The sequence below is a fragment of the Lithobates pipiens genome, unplaced genomic scaffold, assembly GCF_037356315.1.
Source record: "Lithobates pipiens isolate NorthernLeopardFrog02 unplaced genomic scaffold, aLitPip1_a1.2 Scaffold_10, whole genome shotgun sequence".
In the NCBI taxonomy this organism is placed as follows: domain Eukaryota; kingdom Metazoa; phylum Chordata; class Amphibia; order Anura; family Ranidae; genus Lithobates; species Lithobates pipiens.
The window spans coordinates 75,733,829-75,758,686 of NW_027507686.1; the positions used below are offsets into that span (position 1 = coordinate 75,733,829).

Genomic DNA, 24,858 nt, shown 5'->3' on the forward strand with positions numbered 1-24,858 from the left:
CTCCTACTATGTGAATTGGATGCGGAGAAACCCCCATCCAATTCGTATAAGTGGGAACCCAGCCTTCACGTGACCTATAAACTGTACAACTCAGTTGAACAACAAACAGAAATCTTTTAGGTAGAGGGAAGTAAAAATAAAATAAAATAAAAATATGTGGTTGCATAAGTGTGCACACCCTCTTATAACTGGGGATGTAGCTGTGTTCAGAATTAAGCAATCACATGCAGACTCATGTTAAATAGGAGTCAGTACACACCTACCATCATTTAAAGTGCCTCTGATTAACCCCAAATAAAGTTCAGCTGTTCTAGTAGATCTATTCTGACATTTTCTTGGTCATATCCTTCTATTTGTTGGGAAAAAAGGTCATAAATTGCATTTGGGTACAGCGTCGCACGACCACGCAATTGTCATTTAAAGAGACGCAGTGCTGTATCCCAAAAAATGGCCTGGTCATTGAGCAGCCAAATCTTCCAGGGCTGAAGTGGTTAAAGGAACTGCAGGAATATCTGGCAAGTACTGGCTGTGTGGTACATGTGACAACAATCTGGCTAGATTTTGCAAAAACACATCTGAAGTCTCTCAAAAACATGGAAAAATGTGTTATGGAAAAAAGGAAGGTTTTGGGAGAAAGGTCTCACTGGAGAACCCTCAAATAATGGACAATGTATGTCCGATAGCTCATCCTGTAAAATATGCTTTGATGCAGTTGTGTTTCACGAGGCATAGCCCGCTTCTTCAGGAAAATATATTGCAGCTGAACACTAAAATAAGAATTATTGTAAACATCAATTTCAATCTCAATTTATCAATGAGTATAATGGCTCACTAGTTTGTTGCCAAATACCTCAGAATTTATACAAAAACATATAAATGGAGTCACAATACATGGTCTTCCTAAAGTCAGCCGCTGCCACCTTCCGGTCATATGGGGTAGTCCACAAACAGCTCTTTGTGGAGGTTAAGCTCCCATTTACAATTACAAGTGAATATCTGAAAATATATATCATATAGAGATCCTAATACCAAGTGCGACTGATGGGACACATCAATACAAGCAAACAGCACTATGCATAAAGGTGAAAGGGCCAAAGGATAACTTTGTATGAGGCCCTTTACAGTTACAAACTACACCTCTACTCCCCAATTTGAAAAATATGTCTACTGAGATCACTCATACTGCATATGGTTATTAGCAATAGAAGGGAAAGTACCCAAACTCCTTGTCACACCCTCACATGAAAGGCAAAGATATCCAAAAATGGGATGTATAAATGAGTATATGCAAAGTCAAACACTTACCCAAAGTTTATGGTGTTGGATCATTTAGCCACATGTAAGGTGGAATACACTGTGAGAGATGTGGTGCAGAGTGGCAGATCAAGGGTGCCAGAATGGCATTCCCTTGTTTCAGATTAATATAACTCCTCAACCCCCTCATCCAGTGAGAAGACCTAAATTGGGCAGGGGCTGGAGCCCTTCTCATAGCATGCTGGGATGCCAAAATTGGCGCCATTGCACCATGAACGACGCACCGCATCATAGACGGTGGACCACATCGCGGTCCCTACATCATACAGCACGCGGCCAATCAAAGCACCGCAGAAATAAGGCAAATCCCATCCATCCCTCAGCCAATCAAAAGCCAGCGGAGGTGGGAGCACAACACAGACGCTGTCCTCCCTCCCTTCCGGGACAGACAGCGCCATTCACCCATCACATCAAAAATGTGTTATTGTCTGATGAAACCAAGGTTGACATTTTTGCCCATAATTCCAAAAAAGATATGTTTGGTGCAAAAACAACACTGCATGTTACCAAAAGAACACCGTACCCACAGTGAAGCATGGTGGTGGCAGCATCATGTTTTGAGCTGGTTTGTCTTCAGCTGGAACAGGGACCTTAGTCAAGGTAGAAGGCATTGTGAACAGTTCCAAATACCAGTCAATAATGGCACAAAAACCTTCAGGCTTCTGCTAGCAAGCTGAGGAACTGTATCTTTCAGCATGACAACAACCCAAAGCATACATCCAAATCAAAAAAAGAATGGCTTCAACAGAAGAAGATTAAAGTTTTGGAATGGCCCAGCCAGAGACCAAACCTGAATCAGATTGAAAATCTGTGGGGTGATCTGAAGAGGGCTGTGTAACGAAGATGCCCTCGCAATCTGACAGATTTGGAGTGTTTTTGCAAAGAAGAGTAGGCAAATATTGCCAAGTCAAGATGTGCCATGCTGTGCTGTAATAAAATCAAAAAGGTGCTTCAACAAAAGTATTAGTTTAGGGGTTTGCAGACTTATGCAACCAAATTATTTTATTTTTTTATTTTTACTTCCCTCCACCTGAAAGATTTCAGTTTCTTGTTCAATGGAGTTGTACAGTTTATAGGTCACATTAACGTTGGAAAAGGTTCTGAAATTATTTATCTTTGTCCCTTTTTGTACATCACAGAAATCTGACATTTTACCAGGGGCGTGTAGACTTTTTACATCCACTGTGCATAAACGATATATAAAATTAACAAAATACCAGAGCTCCAGTTGCTTCTGCTATCTGCAACACTGGTACTATCCTAATGCCTGGTACACACAATGAGATTAGCGGACGAGTGATCGTCTGTTTTTTTTTTTGTATGCTAATTTCATATCGAAAATGAGTATCGAGTGTACTAAAGTTCCAAAAATTCTCATACATACAGAATAAAAATTCAGAAGTGATGTAATGTGCTGTAGTGTATTTGTATTGTATTTTTGAACAGCAACTGTACTGACTAAACAAAAATCGTACGATCTGGTATCATGTAAGAAAAATGTTCATGCTCGTCTGATCAGATAATATCAGATGAACTGTCGTGATCGGCTCTCGAAAGCTCTGTACGAACGATCAGATTATCGTATGATCGCTTAGAAAGCAGTATTTTTCTTATAATTTTCTGATTACGTAAACGGCCCTTAAGAGTCCTTCTTGGGTTTGGGACATTTGAAGTTTTACAGCTATAAAATCTCTCTGAACCAAAGAAAGTAACAGCATGAAAAATATGAAATCTATAGAAATTAGCATGCTTAATAACCTTTTAACTATTAAAGGTTCAAAATTAAATAGAATAATAGGTCAAGTCGAAAACTCAAATGCATTTTACAAACCCATCTTTAGGCCCCTGTCAGCTGGGCAACACATGGTTTCCATTCTAGCCCATTTATCTGTCTTCAGGGACTTCGCGGGCATTACATATTTAGAAAACAATTTGAGTTTCGTGCGTCTTTTTCTTTAAGTCACAGAGGAAGATAAGCAGAGGGTATGTGCTTTAATATCCATTTACAGACATCTATAATGCTCCGTAGGCAAACCAAAAAATGTTTTTGTTCTGACACTGCTTTTTTATTTTAGGTTTTAAAAGAAACAAGTGAGCTTTTCCAGCCTCTTGCAAAACACCAGAATTGGCTGAACACTGAATCGTGTCATTTTGGGAGGTGTTTTTTCTAGCAAAGGTAAGCTATTTTGGATGTCTTTACATGGAAACATTATGCTGGATAAACAGTGTAAAAATTCTTGCCACACAGATTTATAACTCCTGACAGCCTAAAGTGCATGTAAAATCAAACAATGCATTTCTCCTATTTGCTCCCTTATGGTCTGTTAAATGTATCAATGAAAGCATTCTAATGTATGTGTTCAAGTGTTCAATAAGTGAAAAAAATTCTTGAGAGATGATACATTTCTGTGCTCTTTCTTGGACAGTTATCAGTAAGAATCGCTCCCAGCTATCTGTTGACACCAAAACACCTCACCATATGTTATGCAGTGGGGGGGCGGTAACATACTGCCTTCCTGGAGTGACATTGCTGCTCCTCCTAGATATACAGTAGGTACGGTTGCCATTCTAGCAGAAGCAATAAAAAAAATAAAATAAAGTGTAAAAAAAAAAGTAGACAAAATTAACCACCACATTTAAAGTGGTTGTAAACACTTACACACCAATTTTAAGACTTAACTGTAGGCACTGGAAATATCTCCTAAAACTGCACGGTTTAGGAGATATTTACCATATACCATTGTGCCAACCTCATCGGCGTATGCACACTGAAGAAAGCCCAATCTCTATGTAGCGACCATTGGCTCCTGCTGCTGTCAATTAAAGTCAGTTAGCCAATGAGGGGAGAGAGGGGGCAGGGCCGAACCGCAGCTCTATGTCTTAATGGATACACGGAGCTGCAGCTTGGCTTGGGTGCCCCATAGCAAGCTGCTTGCTGTGGGGGAACTCAAAGGGAGGGAGGGACCAGGAGAGCCAAAGAGGGACCCGAGAAGAGGAGGATCCAGGCTGCTCTCTGCAAAAACTTTGTACAAGGCAGGTAAGTATAGCATGTTTGTTATTTTTATTGAAAAAAAAAACAAAAAAACAAGACTTTACAAACACTTTACGCATGTTCCCTCTTACGCTTTCAATTTAAGTGTTGCTATGCACACAATTTGAACAGTGTGCTATAAAGACAAATTCAGGTACATGTTTTTAGCTCTTTTAAAAATACATTTAGTCATATTTAAGTGTTTATTACCTTAATTTTTTTTAATGTCTCTTTAAATAATAAAATGGTATTTTATATGTTTCATGTTTTTACTAGTATTATGAATTCTGCATACCTGGATGATCCTACCAGTTATCCTACTTCCCCTACCTACAATCAGGGAGGCTTGTGATTGTCCACAAATGTATTCTGCATCAGGATGACCCCCAAACAAACAGCCAATGTTATTAAGAACTATTTTAGTGTAAAGAAAAAACAAGGAGTCCTGGAAGTGATGGCTTGGCCCCCACAGATCGTAGGCAGCCTGCATCCACAGAAAATCTGTAGTTAAAGGGGTTGTAAAGCTTAGTTTTTTATTTTCTAAATAGGTTCCTTTAAGCTAGTGCATTGTTGGTTCACTTATCTTTTCCTTCGATTTCCCTTCTAAATGTATTTTTTCTTTGTCTGAATTTCTCACTTCCTGTTTCTCCTCAGTAAACTTCACACCATCATCCGAGCGGTGTTTAGTCAGCCAGAACAGCTTACTGAACAGTTTACTGAGGAGGAACAGGAAGTGAGAAATTCAGACAAAGAAAACATACATTTAGAAGGGAAATCGAAGGAAAAGGTAAGTGAACCAACAATGCACTAGCTTAAAGGAACCTATTTAGAAAATAAAAGACGAATCTTTACAAACCCTTTAATTCTCCAATACGTTTGGAATAACCCACCTGCCAATTTCCTTCAAAAACCGTGTGTACCTAAAAGAATTGATGCTGTTTTTAAGGCGAAGGGTGGTCACCCTTTAGTTTCCATTTTGTTAATTGATAAAAATACACTATTAACACCAAATTCTGAAAGCAATCTTAATTTACATAATTTTGTCCACACCTGCCTAAAACTTTTGCACAGTACTATATATCAGTCAGCAGTGGTCTTTCAAGGTACCTAAACCGATTAAAAGACAAAATCAGCTGGACATAGGGCACACTGCATAAAAACAGTAAAACATATGTGTGAACTGTATAACTGTTCATTTCTGCTCATTAGAGCTTACATTGATATGTATGACATAAATTGTGGAATGCGAAGATGTGAACACTTGAATGTTTTGGAGACTGTATTCACAGAAAAGCTCTTAATAGGACTAAAGAAATGTCTTACCCCCGTTCAGCGTTCAAAGCAAGGGCCCTTGGCTTGTCATTTTCTCCACGTAAAACAACACCAACATATTCTCCAGTCAGCCTGTTAACATTGATGCTGTTGGTGGTCTCACAAGTCCAGTACAGAGTGCGGCTGTACACATCAATGCTCAGGTCATGGGGCTGTTTTTCTTGGGTTTGGCTCTGGTTTGGAGTAGATACCACAGCAAGAGGCTAAGAAGGAAACAAATGACAAGTTTAAAGCCTCAACAACTGTGCAGAGAGTAATCATCTCAGTGTCTTAATGTTATCAGCAACTCAAAAGTGTAACTCCAATTTTGTGGAGAAAACACTGCAAATAAAGAAAATAATATAGCATATACAACTGCGACTCAAGTCATATTGTAATTGAATGTCATTAAAAATGACCTTTCCTTTTCAATCTGCAGCTCTGTAATTTTCTGCAAAATGCAATGCAATATGGCTACCTGGAGTTGTTCTGTACACAGAATGTGTACTGACCACCCCCCAGAAGCACCAGTTTCTGCTTGTGTGATTGGCTTATTAATTTTCCCAGAAGTCTGCACTAAGATACAAGTCAGATTTCAGGTATTCCCTGCAACAAAAATGTAATTTTTGGTGAGATATTTCCAATAGGAAATCACAACTAAAGGGATGCAGGTCCAGCAGCTTTCCTCATTAGGCTGCATTCACACGTCAGCGATTTGCCACAAATCTGCCCACAATTTGAAAGTGCTGATGTGTAAATGACAAATTGCGGGACTCACATTTGATTTGCCAATAATTTGAATGACACCTCAAATCGCGGCGGGGATCTGCCACGATTGTCACACGATAAATCACACTGCAATAGAGGCAACACGCATCGCGGGAAGCATGTTGCCTTAAAAAGTTCAGGAGCTTTTTGGGCGACATGCTTCTGGCGATGCATGTTGCTGGGGGTGCAACGAAATTTACTGAGTGACAATCGTGGCAGACCTGTGCTGCGATTTGAGGTGTCATTCAAATTAATGGCATCTCAAATGCGAGTCCCGTGATTTGCCATTCACACATCAGTGCTTTCAAATTGCGGGCAGATTTGTTGCGAATCTGCCCGCAATTTGAAAGTGATTTAAAATGCTGAAGTGTGAATGCAGCCTTTGTGCCCTGCAGGTGCACAGCTGACTGATCATTATGAAGCCACTCCCATTAGCCCTTGTACACACGGTCAGAGATTCCGACTGTGTGTGGTCTCCATCTCCAACTTGTCCGTAAAAATTTTCCAACAAAATGCCCCGATCGGACATACTCCAATCATGTGTAGCCTACTCAGACGGACAAAGTGCCACGCATGCTCAGATCAAATTCCTAGACCAAAGCTATTGGCTACTAGCCTGAATGTAGTCCCGTCGTAATGAAATAACGTCATCACGTTACGTACAATCGGATTTTCCGACAACTTTGTCCGACTGTGTGTATGCAACAGTTTCGGACAAAATCCGTCAGACAAAATCCGTCGGACAAAATCCAACGGATTTGGATGTCAGAATGTCCGACCGTGTGTACAAGGGCTAAGGCCGCGTACACACGGGCGGACTGTCCGCCCAACTAGGTTCGTCAAACAGTTTGACAAACAGTCCGTTCAAAATTAGCATGAACGGACTTGACCACACACGACGAACGAACAGTCCGCTGAAAACTTGCGCGATGACGTGAACGGCACGTACGACGGGACGAGAAATTAGACGTCCAATACACTGCAATGCAACCTTCGCCGTGTAAATTCTTTCTGAGCATGCGCGAGACTTAGTTTGTCGAACAAGCCTACACACGAGCGGACTGTCCGCTCAAACCAAGTTTCAGCGGACAGTCTTACGGAAATTCCGAAAAACTTTGTTCGTCAGACTGTCCGCTGAAACTGTCCGATGAAGCCCACACACGAGCGGACTGTCCGCTGAAACACTGTTCAGCGGACAAAGTTGGGCGAACAGTCCGCCCGTGTGTACGCGGCCTTAGACTTTCTTACAGACAAACAGGGATTTCTTCAGAATAACAAAAGGTAGTAATCTGTAACAAAGTGTGTTAAAATTCTTGTAATGTACAAAAGGCATCCAGGGGGGAATGTTTTTTTCTCAACAAAAGTGGAGTTAGGCTTTAACATTCATTCACACAATACAAACATAAGCCTTAAGCCCTTGTACACACGGTCGGAGAATTCGTCGGAATGTGTCCTATCGGACCGTGTCATCGGATAATCCGACTGTATGTGGTATGCATCGGACTGATACCGTCGGAATATCCGTCAGGCCCAATTTTCCAACTTGTTGGAAATATTTCCCGACCAACTGGGCCGATCGGACATACTCCGATCATGTGTAGAGAATTTTGATTGGACCAAGTGCCACGCATGCTCAGATCAAATTCCTACATCAAAGCTATTGGCTACTAGCCTGAATGTAGTCCCATCGTAACAAAATTACGTCATCACGTTCTGAAAGATCGGATTTTTCGACAACTTTGTCCGACGACCGTGTGTATGCAACAGTTTGGGACAAGATCCGACGGACAAAATCCGACGGGCAAAATCCAACGGATTTGGTTGTCGAAATCTCCAACCGTGTGTACAGGGGCTTAGTGTTTTACATAGAAAACCACCCCTTCGCATCAGCCCTGCAACCATATAGGCTTGCAGTTCAAAACATTTGAAAAGAATTGACAGAAGAGGACTCCACAGGAAAGTGGCACATAGTTGCTAGTTCCTTCAATTAGGGTTTTTGATGCTTAAATCTTTGTCTGCATGGGCTAAAGAGCATAATATGTTTGCTAAGACATATACAACAGCAAATATTTAGATTTAACAAGCTTTAAATGAGAAGTATGGAGTTGGGAAAAAAAAAAAACACATTTATACTTACCTAGTTGGATGCAGCATTGATCCAATTCTGCACTGAGAACTGAGCGCTCAAACACCACTGATCGCTCAGTTGTCCGCTCTGAGCAGAGAGTGGTGACTGTCAGTCTTTGGCTCTCTGCTCTGCTCCTCCAGCGCTCACTGGAGCTCTGGGCTGTGCAGTGGACGGGAGTGGCTGGCTCAGTCTCCCAGCAGTTCACTGAGAGGCCGAGTTAGCTGCCGGTCCAGGCACCTGGGTTGATCCCTAATGTAAAGTCGAATCGATCCAGTGTTAATTATGGCAAACACAGCTGCACCCTTCCAAACAGTATGCCCTAAGAATATATTGTGTTTGTTTGCTGCACTCAAAACAGCAAATCTCCAGCTCTGTGAATATTCATATTCACAGGGGAAGTGATGCACCAGGTTTCAAATAGAAGTGACATTTCTGCTGTAGAACAGACATTTGAGTTCCCTGCAAACAAAACAATTAATCAGTTGCCAATAATAATTTCATGTTTATCTGAAAATACTAATTTAAGCATCAGACATTACTCTTCTAAAATATTTTCACACATTATTTACTATTTTTATTATTGGCTAAGGAAGAACAACTACCCAGCACTTCAACTCTAACTAAAAAGACTTGCTGGTCTAAGTCCCACAAATGTCGCTGACCTCACGGACAGCACAAAAGGACACAAGGATAAATGCAGACCAACTGGCATTACTTGCTGCTCATGACTGAAATATGATGGAAATGTTTTGTGATTATGCATAGTATGAGGTCTGGATCTAGCAACCAGTTTGCTTCACAATACAAAAATGACTGAGGTAAGTGTGCGATGATCTGTAGAAGAACGCCAGACAAACTTTCATTTATTGTAAAAAAAAAAAAGAAAAAAAAAGAAAAAAGAAAGGGCAATGACATATTGGGCCTGATTTACTTAAACTTTAGCATTGTATGATATGCTGGGGTGCCATTTTGTGTGGACAAATCCAATGGTTATATTAGGTGCTCGCAATGCATGCAGAGACGTGTGCACATGCTACAGCATATATCTGTGCAATTCAGAGACAAACATGGTTTGCTATAGAATGTACACTCCTGTATCTGAAATGATGTGGGTTAAGCTGGGACGTGCCTGAAATAAAAATCTCTTATTCTCTTATATTTCTGACTCTAAACACTGTTATGCCCTGTACACACCGTCAGACTCTCCGATGGAAAAACGTGCGATCGGATAGTGTTGTTGGAAAATCCGATCGTGTGTGGGCTCAATCTGACTTTTTCCTTCAGAATTTCCGACACACAAAGTTTGAGAGCTGGATCTAAAAATTTCCGACAACAAAATCTGATTGTTTAAATTCCGATCGTGTGTAGACAATTCCGATGGACAAAGTGCCATGCATGCTCAGAATAAATTACGAGACAAAAGCAATTGGCTACTGCCCTCTTTATAGTCCCGTCGTACGTGTTTTACACCACCTCGCTCCGAACAATCGGATTTTCCGACAACTTTGTGCGACTGTGTGTATGCAACAGTTTCGGACAAAATCCGTCGGACAAAATCCAACGGATTTGGATGTCAGAATGTCAATGGGCCAATGGTCAATGGGCCAAACTCTGTCGGAAAAAAATCTGATATTTTCTCGTGTTTTTAAAGTGAAGTGCAGGATTTAAAAGAAAAACATTCATACTCACCTAGGTGGATGCAGCATAGCTCCAATGCTGCATCTGCCCCCCCCCCCCCCCCCCGTTGCCTCTAAGGCCGAGAAGGATTGAGCGATTGCTCGATCAAAACCCAGTGATTGCTCATTTCATGGGTCTATCCTGAGTGCAGAATGGTGTCGGCTCTCTGCTCTGCCCCTCCAGTGCTCACTGGAGCGGTGGGCTGTGCAGGGAGCGGGAGCAGCTGGCACAGGATCCCTCCAGAGTCTGGAATGGCTAAGTGATGTCAGCCAACAGCAGATTTTTAGCCCACTGTAGGCTGCATCTAGATCACAGGAGTGTAGAATAGACCCACAAAAGAAGTAGGGCCAAAAGAGTCCTCTTTCTCCTTTAAATGCAGATACCATGTAGGAATAAAACCACAAGTGTGCAAGGCTAGTATTAAGAGAGACTCCAAAAAGTAAAAATCTGCAAAATACTTAGCAACCCTTAAGCGTTTTGCGTATCTTTATGCACAGTTTGAGCACTAGCTGTTGCACTAGATGCCATACACCAGTAAGATTCCAACTATGAGTCTATGGGGGTCATTTACTAAAGGAAAATCCACTTTGCACTGCAAGTGCACTTGAAAGTAAAGTCGCTGTAGATCCGAGTGGGACATGCAAGGAAAATGAAAAAAAAAACAGCATTTTAGCTTGCACATGATTGGATGATAAAATCAGCAGAGCTTCCCCTCAATTCAGATCTACCCCTTAGATTTAGAGCGACTGCACTTCCAAGTGCACTTTCAGTGCAAAGTGGATTTGCCTATAATATATAACCCCCTATGTATAGGTGGTAGATGGGTACAGGTGTTTTAACATGCTGAGAAGTTTGTTGCATGCACATTTTATGACTTAGTGAACTGGTTATTTTTATTTTATTATTGTTTACTTTAATTTAGTAAAATGTTGAGGCATGAATTTTGAAAATCACTTTGCAGGAATAGAAAGTGCAAAAACAGCATTTTTTTTGATGTTCAGTGCACATTGGGGGCCTTTGAGATGGGTACACAGTGTGCACGAGTGCCATCTAAACAGCAGCAGGTAAAGCATTTTTATGGATAAAATATGAGATTCGTTATATCACTGTGATTTTCCATGCTAAGCATGTTGTACATATCCTGTGGAGCAAAGGTCATGGCAGAGAAGGCTGGTGTTTTGTAGGAACAATAAAGGTTATTGGCCATGTTACTACAACGTTTGGCAAAGGCCGTAGAATAAACAGGGTATCAGTTTTCAACGCTTGCACAAAAGCCTCTTTTGAAACCCAAAAATTTAATGGATTGTTTTTTTAGGCTCTTGCACTACGTCGCTATTGATAAATCTAAAAGCTTGTGCTAGGATTGTAAAATCAAAATGTAATATGCTGTAAATGAGACAGCTTTAGCACATTTAAATGATAGGAAATGCTACAAATAAAATGTTGCCAATAGCAACTGCAATACCATGAGTGAGGTGTTCAGTTTTGTCGGTCTTTTCTCACAAAGTAATGTAATGTAAAACAGATTTGAACAAGATGAACAAGTAACATAAAAAGATGTGCATAAAAGATGTTACTCGATATTTACCTTTAAGTTGTTTAACCTCCCTGGCGGTATAGTTCGTTCTGGTTTTAGGTGCTGAAAGCGGTACAATTATTTTGCATGGAAATTTGGTGTTTTATATTGTAGTCCTGTAATTCTTAGGAATAACTCTCTTAAATCTGTTCAAACCAGAGTCTAGCAGACATCCCGGGTATGATAAAGTTTATAATATAATAAATAATAATAAAAATTATTCAATAATGTAATCAAATCCTAAAACACTGAAAAAGGGACACTTTCTGGTTGCTATGGACAATCTCCAAATTCCAGGCAGAAAAAACAGTATTTATAATATAAAAGTGCATGCAGGGCACTGCACAGACCACTAGGGACAAAGGGCGTGTTTATTTGTTTATACAGTACTGTAATCTGTAAGATTACAGTGCTGTGTGTGTTTTGTGTACTTTAACTTTTTAGAATTTGGCTCCAATCTCCGCTCCCGTGCGTCGTAACATCGCAGGGAACGGAGCTCGGCGGCATTCGGGCACTGTGTGAATCGAGAGGAGAACAGCTCAATCACACAGCGCGGAGGACATCGCTGGATCCAGGGGACAAGGTAAGTAACTTCTCCGTGTCCTCCCTGTATCCAGTGATGCGATCCCAAGTCTGGCTCGGGGTTACTGCTTGTGGAACTAAAATCCCAGCCCGAGCCAGACTCGGGATCACCGCTAGGGAGGTTAATGGTCAGAATGAGAGTAGAATGATATATAAAGAATGAAGCAGGGGCGGACTGACAACTCATGGGTCCCCCAGGCAATAGGAGATTATGGGGCCCCCAGGTAATCAGAGATTATGGGGCCACACAATATACACAAACACACACACACAGTATACAATCACACAGTATATATAGACATGTTTCATGCTGAGAAGGTACTGGAGAGGTGGGGCAGCTATAATCTCTGCATTTTTAGACCAAAAGGATGTCAGGGAAATTTCAGAGACAGATGTAAAAAAAAAACAGATTTTTACATACTGTCCCTGGTTTTACTGAGGCTGGCAACCCTGATGGGGCCCCCTAGTGGCCCAGGCCCTCGGGCAGTGCCCGAATGGTCAGTCCGCCCCTGGAATGAAGAAATTAATTTACAGCTGTGAGTCTGCATGTTTTATCCATGTATGCATCTGTGCAGTGATTGGAGGAAATTCAAGAGCAATTCAGTTTGTAATGACACAGTGGGGGGGATTTACTAAGACTGGAGCACTCAGAATCTGATGCAGCTGTGCATTGTAGCCAGCTTCGAACTTCAGCTTGTTCAATTAAACTTTGACAATAAAGCTTGGAAGCTGATTGGTATCTATGCAGATCTCCACCAGATTTTGCTCCGTGCAGTTTTTGTAAATAACCCCCACTGTGTGTGCATGGTCTCCCCTCTCCACCCCCATCCCAAGAGGCCCATCTGTTCTCTGGCTTACACCCATAAACGCTGGCATCCTTTCAACCCATATTTATTTCAATCGCAATACTATTCACATGATGGCATGTTTGTTTTTAGAGTGTGTGAAATACCAAGCATGCAAAACTAATATCTTCAGGACCGGCAAAAATCCTTCTACACAGGAGCTAGCTTTTATTTCATCCCATCGGGACTATACCTTTGGGAGAGGTACAGTGTGCTTTAAAAACATCTTGCAAGAATTGAAAGTATAATTAGGTGTAAAATATGATGTGCTTTAGGTCATTGCCATTTTTCATGGAAAGCACATTTTACATACACAGCAAATATTTCATGGCAGAGAAGATTGATTTTCTACAGGAACAATAAAGTATGTTGGCCATTTAACCTCAAACAGCACAAATGTTAAGGACAGTATTACGCAGTCAGATTCATTATTTATAAACCATTTATACTGATCTTTTCTAAAATATACAATTGATGAGTAACAAAAGTATCACCAGCGCTCAACTGAAGATGTGAAGAAATATATAAAAATAAAATTAAAATAATGAATTAATATCAATTAGGTGAGTATCTGCTGAACCCAGTGCAGCTGAATGGTGACTGGAGGATATGGATAGCAGCAAAACAAAGCAAGAAATGTCAGCGCTCGATGGGTAACACTAGACAAGCATATCACTGGCAGAGAACACAAATGGCCCAATACAGGTTTCAACATGCAGTAGGTAATGAAGATAATCTCTCAAGGTGGTACTGATGAACCAAAACAAGTTTAATTGATAATCATCATAAAATGAAAACCAAAAATCCTTGATGTATGAAAAAAAGAGGAAAAAATATTAAATGATTTAATGAGCCTACGGTGCCACTGGAGGTTCCCGAAGCAATAAGGAGCTAACGGCATCCAACGGTGGAGCAGTGCAGCTTGGTGGGCGCCAATAATCCCTGGACAAAACAGCAGACCCGCTTGGCGGCGTGGTCTGGGACAGTGTGCTGATGGAGGAGAACGGAAGCCGTGGTGGCAAAAGATTCAAGCCTCTCTCCACAGGACAGCTCGCTGTGCCGGCTGGCGTGCTGGTGGATGTGGAGGGGAAAGCTGCGGTCCGTAGGCAGTAGTAAGCCACTCTCCCTGGATGGATTGTCAGCAGGAAGACAGATGTCACAATAATCTGTGCTGTTATTAAACAGTGCAGACCATAAGCAAAGGCATAGAGCCAATGAAATCTCTGTGCTTTGTGATCCCTGTGATGTCCAATAATAGTGATCATAAATGTAAAGACAGCTTGTGTTTATATTTGCCAATGTAAGGGGGCACACTAACAACCAATGTAAGGGGGGTACAGACACTGACCACCAATGTGGGGGGCATAGCTATTGACAATCAATATATAAGGGGGAACAGACACCACCAGCTCCAGGGTAATTTTTTTCCCTCCCATTAACCAACACTTGCCCTTTTTCCTTCCACTGACTCTGGTCTTATTGTTCTTCCCCTGACTACCAACAATGAGCATTTTCTAATGCCACTTGACCATCAATATCTGCATTTTTTTCTCCTGACCACCACTGACACCTGGACCAATCAATCATCTTCCCCTCCTCCATTCATAGACACGTTGTCACTTCTAGAAGCTGTAGCATGGCAGTCAGTCATTGTTTAGTGCAATGGTTTTAGCTGGACATTAAGTAAATTCAAATATTTATTTTTACAAAATGGTTTGCATTTGGTCTCTCTTTCTCTGCCCTTCCAAATTATGGATCAAAAGTAAACAGATTTCAATTTTGTCAGCACTGATCTGTAAGATGATAGCTAACAAATGACAGTAAGAACGGTTTAACACTTAAATTGGAATTCCAGCCTACACCTAACTAGCACTCAAAAGAGTACCTCCCCCCACCCCAACACCCATGCTAACCTACGAAAGATGTATAGACCTATTTTCACATCGCTGCAGCCCAGGCACGTGATCCAACTCCCCTGTGTCAGTCAGCACCGCTGCAGGAGAGAGTATGGAGTGGCAACAACACACATGCCATTGAAGTATATGGGTGACATCACCGGTCACGGCTATACTGGCTGTTGCCGGTCACCCTCTCCTCTCCCCTGAAGCCTTCGCTGGCTGACACTGGTGAGATCACTAGACCGGACCAAAGCAGCTTGAAAAATAGGTATGTATATAGATCTTTCTTACACAGGTTAGTTAGTATAGGTGTTAAGAGGGGAAAGGGGACAGTTTTAACACTGGTTAGGTGTAAACTGGAACTCCCAATGATGCCATCTCCTGCCAGCTAATGAAAATGGCCACAACCTGAATCGAGGGAAGTTGGACTGTTGAAGGAAAGTAAGTACAGTATCAAGGACTTTAGTTCTGATTTGAGGAAAGTAACATTCATATAATTTGTGCAGGCTTTAAATCATGACGTATATAAAATAACAAATACCACAATAAACAGAGCCCTCACCTGCGTGCCGTCATCTTTGGCCCTCTTAATTATATTCTGCCGTCCATCCACCCAGTAGATAAGCTTATCTAAAGGATCATAGCTGATAGCTTTGACATTCCTCAGGCCATGGATTGGCAGGATGATATCTGGACTCTGCTGTTCATCCACTAACATCCGATTGATAGCTGTCTTCTGGCTAAAGAGCAGGAAATTGGTGGGCACTGCAGTATAAAATGAATGATTTAATGCAATAAAATAGCATATTGACAAACACAATTAGTGATTCAGTAAATTTGAGTGGCTTGTTAAATTAGGTAGTTCAGAAATAGTAACATTAAGTAAAAATTATTCATGCATTGCAACCAATTAGTTCAGTTTAGGAAGCTAGAAACCATGAAAGCCAATGTTCGATTGTTATTTGTAATAACACTTTTCACACTGTTTTGTTTTATTAAAGGAATTCTTTTTATGGAAAGAAATAGAAGGTTTTCATTCCTGAACTACTTCTGAAAATGCCAGTTGCCTGGCTGCCATGCAGTTCCTTGCTGTTCTTGGTCAATGACTTAAGCAGGCCATAGATGGAGTGATTTTGTTTCCTTTAACCCGTGAAAATCACTTGAACACAGTGATTATTGCTAGCAGGTGCAAAATCAGACATGCTGGTTGTACCCAAGTTGATAGATGGATCGCCCTGGGTACATTCAGCCTTCCCATACATGCTTTGAATCTCTGCCAGTCTCTGCTGAACCGGCCGAGATTCAAACCATCTTTTGCTGACTTTAGAAAGTACTAAATTAAGGGACAGACAACTGAGATTTTTAGGCCAGCATAGATCCTTATCTGCACAATTGTTCCAGATCACTAATTAACCACTTGCCGACCAGCCGCCGTTATTATACTCGTTCCCCTTGGCTCCTTTAAGAGACATAGCAGGTGCGCACGCACGTTGTACAGCAGGGGACCTGATGTGTGTGGCCGGCAGCTGCAATGTCCGCTGGCCACCCGCGATCGCAGGGCGGGAGAGCCAGAATAGGGATTTGTGTGTGTAAACACACAAATCCCTGTTCAGACAGATCTGCTATTCTTAGTAATTAACACATTTAACCCCTTGATCGCCCCCTAGTGTTAACCCCTTCCTGCCCATGACATTTACACAGTAATCAGTGCATTTTTATAGCTGTATAAATGTCAAAAAAGCGTCAAAAGTGTCCAATCTGTCTGCCACAATGTCACAGTCCTGCTAAAAATTGCAGATCGCCGCCATTACTAGTAAAAAAAATAATAAAAATGCCATAAACCTATCCCCTATTTTGTAGACACTGTAACTTTTACGCTAATTGCAATTTTTATTTACCAAAAATATGTAGAAAAATACATATTGGCCTAAACAGAGAAAAAAAAAAATTGGGGAATATTTACTATAGCCAAAAGTAAAAAATAATTTTTTTTTTCTAAATTGTTGCTCTTTTTGTTTATAGTGCAAAAAATAAAAACTGCAGAGGTGATCAAATACCACCAAAAGAAAGCTCTATTTGTGGGGGGGGAAAAAATTATGTCAATTTTGTTTGGGTACAGCATTGCACGGCCGCGCAATTTTCAAAGAGACACAATGCCGTATCGCAAAAAATGGCCTGGTCATTAATGAGGAAAATCTTCTGGGGCTGAAGTGGTTAAGAAAACCGAAGCAAGTAGGTCAGCATGTCAATCTAAATATGCTGCGACTGTTAACTATTTTAGACAGGGCAATATTCCTCCTTCCACCCAACTAATTTTTCTCATTACTACTGCTCTAGCGGTAGAACAGATTATCATTAGTTTAGATAAAAAATATAAACTTGAAAAAAAAGTACAGTTCTAACATGTAAACCTTCAATATTTCAGCTCAAGGATGTCGGGTGGGAGGATGGTAACAGGGTCTCTCATTGACTGAATTTTGGTTGGTTCATTAGGAACCGGTTTAATTTTATTCAGCAAATGGCCAAGTTAAACTACTTTTTACTACAGGTAAGCCTATAATAAGCCTATCAGCTGGCAATGAATACAGCCCTCCAAAAGTGCACTGCCCCCACTGCACCAGTAAATAATCAGTGATAAAATATCAGTGAACAAAAGTAAAAAATAAAAAATACAAAATGAAAATCAAATATCAGTGAAAAGGATAAATAAAAGCTGCTACTTTAGTGAAAATTATACTTATAAAGATAAATTATGCCTCAAAACGCGTGCTGCAAAATATTTAAAGGATAATTTAGGTATCGCTCGTAACAGTGTAACAAATGTGCAATGTGAAAATATTCAATCTATCACCCCGTGATGCAGTTATATAGAGAACTAACCGTCCATTAAACAGAATGATGAAAATTACAAAAAGGTATCAATCTTCATAAAATCCTTCAAACTTCCACCACACCTCGCCCAATGGAAACGCACTCACCGACTGATGTTGCCTCCCACTTTTGTGTTTGGCAAAAAAAGCAGCAGTATAGACCCCACTTGGGTCTATCCCCCGATCATTCCAGGCAAGGCTTATCTGTATGTGAAAAATAAAATAGAAAGCATAAATTGAAATAATCACAGCAAACTTTCACCAATGAACGGGCGATGCACTGCGGTTACAGCGGAGTTCAAAGTGTGCGCTATAAGCTCTCACCACTTCCCAGCCACTGCTCCTGATAAAAATGGAACAGGAGCACAAGCGTCTTTCTGTCAAAGGAGTTAGTGTCCGCGTAGCCATGCTCCCGACATGTTTCGTCACTCTGAATCCCAGGAAGAAGTTTGCTGTGATTATTTCAATTTATGCTGGCATTTTTTAATTTAACATGTGAGTGGATATATTGAAGTGATGTGAGTTGTTTGAATAAATTTTAAACGGTATCACGCTATGTGGAGCATTCTATTTTATTTTTCACCTACGGATATCCTTGCCTGGAATGATCAGGGGATAGACCCAAGTGGGGTTTATACTGCTGCTTTTTTTACCAAACACAAAAGTGGGAGGCAACATCAGTCGGTGAGTGTGTTTCCATTGGGCGAGGTGTCACAAGCACGTTGGTGTGGTGGAAGTTTGAAGGATTTTATGAAGATTGATTCCTTTTTGTGATTTTCATCATTCTGTTGTAATGGACTATTAGTTCTCCATATCACTGCATCACGGGGTGATAGATTGAGTATTTTCACATTGCACATTTGTTACACTGTTACGAGCGCTACTTAAATTATCCTTTAAATATTTTGCAGCACACGTTTTGAGGTGATAAGCCTATAATAAGGCTTACCTGTAGCTACCCAGGATATCTCCTAAACCTGCATGGTTTAGGAGATATCCCCTGTATTAACATGTACCAACGTCATTGGCCCATGCACACTAAAGCAACAGGGCGTACGTCCCATTGCTTCAGTTAAGCATGCCTCCGCCGGTGGCTCCCACATGCATGACGGGAGTGACGTCATTGCGGCTCTGGCCAATCACAGCGCCAGCGATACCCGGAAGTAATATCACCGGCCGGAGCGCTGTATGAGGACCACTGTGGTGGCTTCAATCCCAGGTAAGTAATTCATAATGAGCTAGTATGCTATGCATACTAGCTCATTATGCCTTTGTCTTGCAGGTTTTTTTATTTTTTTATTTAGTTAGTGGGTTCACAAGCACTTTAAGGAGATTGAACTTTAAAGCAAAAACTTTCGTCTCAGAAATTAGTAAAATTTTAGCCCCCCCTCCCCGATGTGGAAGATACTGAAACATTTTCTAAATTAAGTAAAAAAAACGTAGTAGTGCGTACAGCTGCAGTTCTTGTGGTTGGAGTCCAGAGTGTAATGAGAGGAGCAGCTACATCTGTATCCATTCGGCACGGCAAGGCAGAGCTGAGCACAGTGTCCATTGTTCTGCATGCATTCATTGGTGCCATCCTGCCGGGAGGAATGGAATACCAATATGTCCATAACAAAGTCCAAGCGACCTTGAATCAAAGTGCGATTCTTTCCATTAACCTTGTCTGCTCTTTCTATGCTGTGCAGATTCCAATCAGTCCAGTAGATAAAATCACTGTACTGGGTCAGCCCAAAGGGATGAGGAAGATCATCTGCAATTATTTCCCGGTCTTGACCTGTGGAGACAAAATTCATAGATTTATTTTTCAAACTAAGAATCTAAGAAAAAGATACCCAACAAAAATCGAGGAAAGAGAAATTTGAGATTGTGCCCACAGCAATGACATGTTTTCAGCAAGTTCAACTATACTGCTTATTATAGTCAGCACTTTTGCTTTGGCTTTCCGTTACTTATTTGCAAGGAAACACAAAGGCTGCAAATGGTAGTTACTTAGCCGTCATGTGACCCTATCGGTTTGTTATTTTGAGCCCCTTACCTCCAAGTATGCAGTGTCAGTGTAGCTGGAAGTGCTCTGGGGTCTCGGCTCACAGTCTACAATTATCATAGCACAGGCAACCGCACTAAGGCTCTGTTTCCACTAGTTCAACTTGTCATGCGACTCTGGACACAAAGTTGCATGACAAGTCACCACCCATTGATTCAATGGCACCCATTCCCATTCATGCGACCTTGAAAATAAGCAACTTTGAAATGGTACTTGCAATGCTTTGATGCGACTTTGATCCAGAGAGTGTAGTTGCATCAAAGCTGCACTCTAAATCATGCAACTTTGGGGTCGCAATAGTGGAAATGCAAACGAAGGCTCCGTTTCCACTAGCATGACTTGTCTTGTGATTTTGGACACAAAGTCACATGACTTTGGATACAAAGTCACAAACAAATCACAGCCCATTCATTTCAATGATACCCGTTCCCATCTATGTGACTTTGAAAAGGTTCCTGCAATGCTTTGATGCAACTTTGATCCAGAGAGTGTAAAGTTGGATCAAAGCTGCACTCCTAAGTTACATTCTAGCCTTAGGCTATGTTTACACTAGTGCGACTCCAAAGTTGTGCAATTTAGATTGCAACTTTGATCTGACTTTACACTATGGATCAAAGTTGCATCAAAAGTTGCATCAATGCAGTGCAGGCACCTTTTCAAAGTCGCATAGAAAATAGGAAAAAAAATCATTTTTGACTGGACTTCCACTTTAGAGTTGAAGCCATATACCGGTTTGTAAGAAGTGTGTGTGTCTCTGTGTGTGCCATGTTCTGCTTTAGCCACGTGCAGTGAGCAGAACATACTTACCAGGCTTGCCTGTTCTCTATCTTTCTCAGGCAGCTAGGAACCAAACAAGCTGTGAAGACAGGAAGTTATTCCTCTCTGTCTATGGATAGGAAGGATGGGGGCGAGAGCAGGAGGGATGGGGCAGGGATAGGGGCGGGGATAGGAAGGATGGGGGCAGGGATAGGAGGGATGGGGCAGGGATAGGAGGGATGGGGGCGGGGATAGGAAGGATAGGGGAGGGGATATGAAGGATAGGGGCGGGGATATGAAGGATAGGGGCGGGGATAGGAGAGGTGGGGCGGGGCTGGGTGGAGTGGTTAGAATGAACAGTGGGCATGCCTGTGTAGGAGAGAAGGACGTTTTCAGGAAGTGAGAGGCCCCATGCAGAATTCAGAAATAAGGAAGTAAGGTTGTCCCTGAAGAACAGGAAGAAGCTGATTGTCTAGCATTGATTAGACTTTCTAAGCTTGGCAATCAGCTATACAGAAAATTAATAATGTCAAAGATAATGATATTTTACATATAATTAATAGAAAAATTTTCATTTTTGACTGGACTTCCTCTTTGATCCAATTAATTAATTTTTGCATTTGAATTTTTGTTTAGCTACTGGGTGGAACATGTTTTTTTTTCCCAGCAAATAAAATAAGAATTGCCTGAAACCAAGCTGAAAAAAGCCAAGAGCTCCACAAGCTTGATACAATTCAATGTTTCATACTTATACAAAATATATATTTTTAAAATCAAACACTGTGCAGTCCAAAAAAATATTATATTCTGAATTTACTGCATCTTCCCTGCTGATATCATTTAAAGGCGTTTATGGCCATGTGAGGCTGGTGAGCTGCTCCCTTTACCACACGCGGTGGAGCACTTTATTTTGGAGTGAAGTCACCGATATCATAAGGCACGGTGTATGGGACTATTTTACACATTTATGGACAATGGTGAATTGCTGAAACAGTGGAAACCATTTCATATGGTACAGATGTTCTCATATACTGATGTTAATATGCAGGATTTTGCTAGCAGAAACGTTCAGAGTAAAAAGCGTGTTATGTTCAGTAAAAGCCCTGCGTATACACAGGTACAGGTGCACAAATGTGAATACACGTGTGAAAATCTTTTTCATACTCTTGCAGCTGTTAAAATGTACACATATAAGCTCGTATGTATGCGCATATACATGTATAGATTAATGCACTTGAGTCTTCTTTTTTTTTAAAAGGCTCTGGATGCATTGTTGCATTATGGATCTTTAAGCAGTACATTGTCCTATAAACAATAATATACATGTGTTCAGATTTGTGTTTTATAAAAGAAAAAAAAGGCTACACAGCTACAAAAGCAGCATTTATTTGTTGCCATGTGCAAGAGGACTAATGCCATGTACACATGGTCAGATTTTCCGATGGGAAATGTTCGATGTGAGCTTGTTGTTGGAAAATCCGACCGTGTGCATGCTCTATTGAACATTTGCTGTCGGAGTTTCCGCCCAGAAATGTTTCATAGCAGGTTCTCAAATTTTCCTCCAACAAGAAAGTACGATCGTGTGTACACAAGTCTTTTTTTTAAATGGCCAAAAACTAAAAACGTCTATAAACGAAACACGGCTAAATGAGGGTTACAGCATTTAGACGCGTTTGGCGTCTGAAACGTCAGAAACTTCGGCATCTGAACTCATTTTTTTGCCTTCAAAAACAGGCCTATAAACGCAATTGCCTAAAAATGACAGTAAATGAACCTGTGTACATGGACAGATAAGATAACATTGAATGAGTTCAGGGGCAGTTGAAAAAAATTGTCCAACTGCCTCTGATCGTCCGTTTAGCAGCAGCAGTGTACATGGGGCCTTAGAAGCATTAAAAAAAAAAAAATATATATATATCTATATATAGATATATATATATAATTTATTTTTTTTAAATAGCCAATGCGACTAAACGCGTCTTAACGTGTTTAGTGCTTGAAATGCCTCTAAACTCAGCTTTTGAACCAATTTTTTTGCATTCCAAAAAAAGGCTCTAAACTCAACTGCCTAGAAATGACTGTAAACGACCCTGTGTACATGTACTGATAAGATAACATAGAGGAGAGTTCAGGAGCAGTTGAAAAAAATGCCCGACTGCTCGTAAATGTCTGTTTAGCAGCAGCGTACATGAGGCTTAAGCTATGCACAATAAGAAAAGCATGTTGGCAGGTTAAGACATGCCCTAAATTAAAGCTGCAAACATCTTAGGAACCATTACCTAACAAGTTGGATGACTGGATCATGTTTGTATCCAGGTCGGTCCAGTAAAGCCTTTGGTCAGCATAGTCAATAGTCAAATCATTGGCACGGCCCAACTTGTCCACCAACGTGATGATATTTGTCCCATCCATGTATGCTCGAACTATTCTTGGTTTCCCTCCCCATTCTGTCCAGTACATGTATCTGGAAAAAAGTCATAAACAATAAATACAAAATCTTCATAGAAACAAGGTAACAGGCTATTTATAGTGAACTGCCTTTCTATTCTTGCCCCCAAAAATTTGCTGTTTAAGTCCCGATTCACACTGGTGCGATGCTGAAAACCCTGCGATTCAGTGCAAGTTTCCGTATCGCACCTGAATCTCACACTGGTTCACACAGACATCTGCGAATGTAAAATGAATGACACCCCCAGATTGGTTTGCAGATCACACTGGAAACTGTAAAATGGTGAAGTAATCAGATTCCTATAGGTGTGAACACCCATGCAATCTGATTCCAGTGCTGACCAAAAAAAGGGTCCTGCCCCATTTTGGTGCGAATGAGATGCGATTTCAGCCATACAGTTTGTATGGTTCAATTTTCATCGCACATACATCGCATGTGATCTGCACAGCAATGCGGTGCGAATCACATGCGTTGTCTGGCATCACACTAGTGTAAACCGGCCCTCATAGACACATGCTTTTAGACACCCAGAAAAAAAACAATAAGAAAAGGTTTTAAAAAAAAAAAATCTGCCCAACAGCATTTGAGTAAATGTTAACATAACATATCTGGCTGTACTCCATACGGAACCATTGTCCTCTAAATTACTCAAACCCAATCCAGACTAAGGGCATTGAATAGGAATAGGTAAGTGGACTTCAAACCTGAGTGTTACATATTGATTACACTTTACTGATTAAGTGCTGGTGCCAGCAGGTAATACCTGAGCCAAGAAAAGACTATGTACCCTGTTTCCCCGAAAATAAGACCTAGCGTGATTGTTGGTGATGGCTGCAACAGGGTAGGGCTTATTTTCGGGGAAACAGGGTAGGGCTTATTTTCGGGGAAACAGGGTAGGGCTTATTTTCGGGGAAACAGGGTAGGGCTTATTTGGGGGGTAGGGCTTATATTGCAGCCATAACCAACAATCACGCTGGGTCTTATTTTCGGGGGAAACAGGGTAGGAGGGCTGGTAACAGTTGGTGGCATAACATCCTAAATCCCAGTCAACAACATTTGAATGACAACCTTTAAATAAAATTAAAAAAATAAAAACATACCCCTATAATATACAAACTTTAAATATTAGGAAATCCCCAGGTATTTGTCCAGCTCACCCTTTTGCTGGATCCAGTGCAAGAGATCGTGGATTATCCAGATCTTTCCAAACTAAAACCTGTCTGAACTGTCCATCGAGACGAGATACTTCTATTCGGTTAGTTCCGGTGTCTGCCCAATAAAGATTTTTTCCCATCCAGTCAACAGCCATTCCTTCTGGATAATCAAGGCCAAACTCAATGACATGTTCCACAGAACTTCCATTCATAAAAGCTCTGCTTATTGTCTAGAGGGCAAAAGGAGAATAAATGTACAAGATTTTAGAATACAATTCCATGTGAGCATGAAATAACATACGCAAAAACTTAAGGAGAAAAGCTGGAAGCAATTTTAACCACTTGCTTACTGGGCACTTACACCCCCTTCCTGAACAGACCAATTTTCAGCTTTCAGCACTGTTGCACTTTGAATGACAATTGCGTGGTCATACAACATTGTACCCATATGA

The 24,858-nt window shown here is 41.0% G+C and overlaps 1 protein-coding gene across 2 annotated transcripts in view; it reads right to left on the bottom strand.

Annotated features, from left to right (window-relative positions):
- Positions 1 to 24,858, bottom strand: part of LRP5 (LDL receptor related protein 5) — a 287,294-nt gene that overhangs the window by 64,145 nt on the left and 198,291 nt on the right. For both annotated transcript variants that reach the window (XM_077455906.1, XM_077455902.1), the window contains exons 10-14: positions 24,410 to 24,636; positions 23,083 to 23,267; positions 19,454 to 19,777; positions 15,693 to 15,895; positions 5,669 to 5,880 (exon numbers count right to left, since the gene is read on the bottom strand). In XM_077455906.1, coding sequence (XP_077312032.1) covers positions 5,669 to 5,880; positions 15,693 to 15,895; positions 19,454 to 19,777; positions 23,083 to 23,267; positions 24,410 to 24,636 — 1,151 coding nt within the window. The remainder of the gene's footprint in view (positions 1 to 5,668; positions 5,881 to 15,692; positions 15,896 to 19,453; positions 19,778 to 23,082; positions 23,268 to 24,409; positions 24,637 to 24,858) is intronic.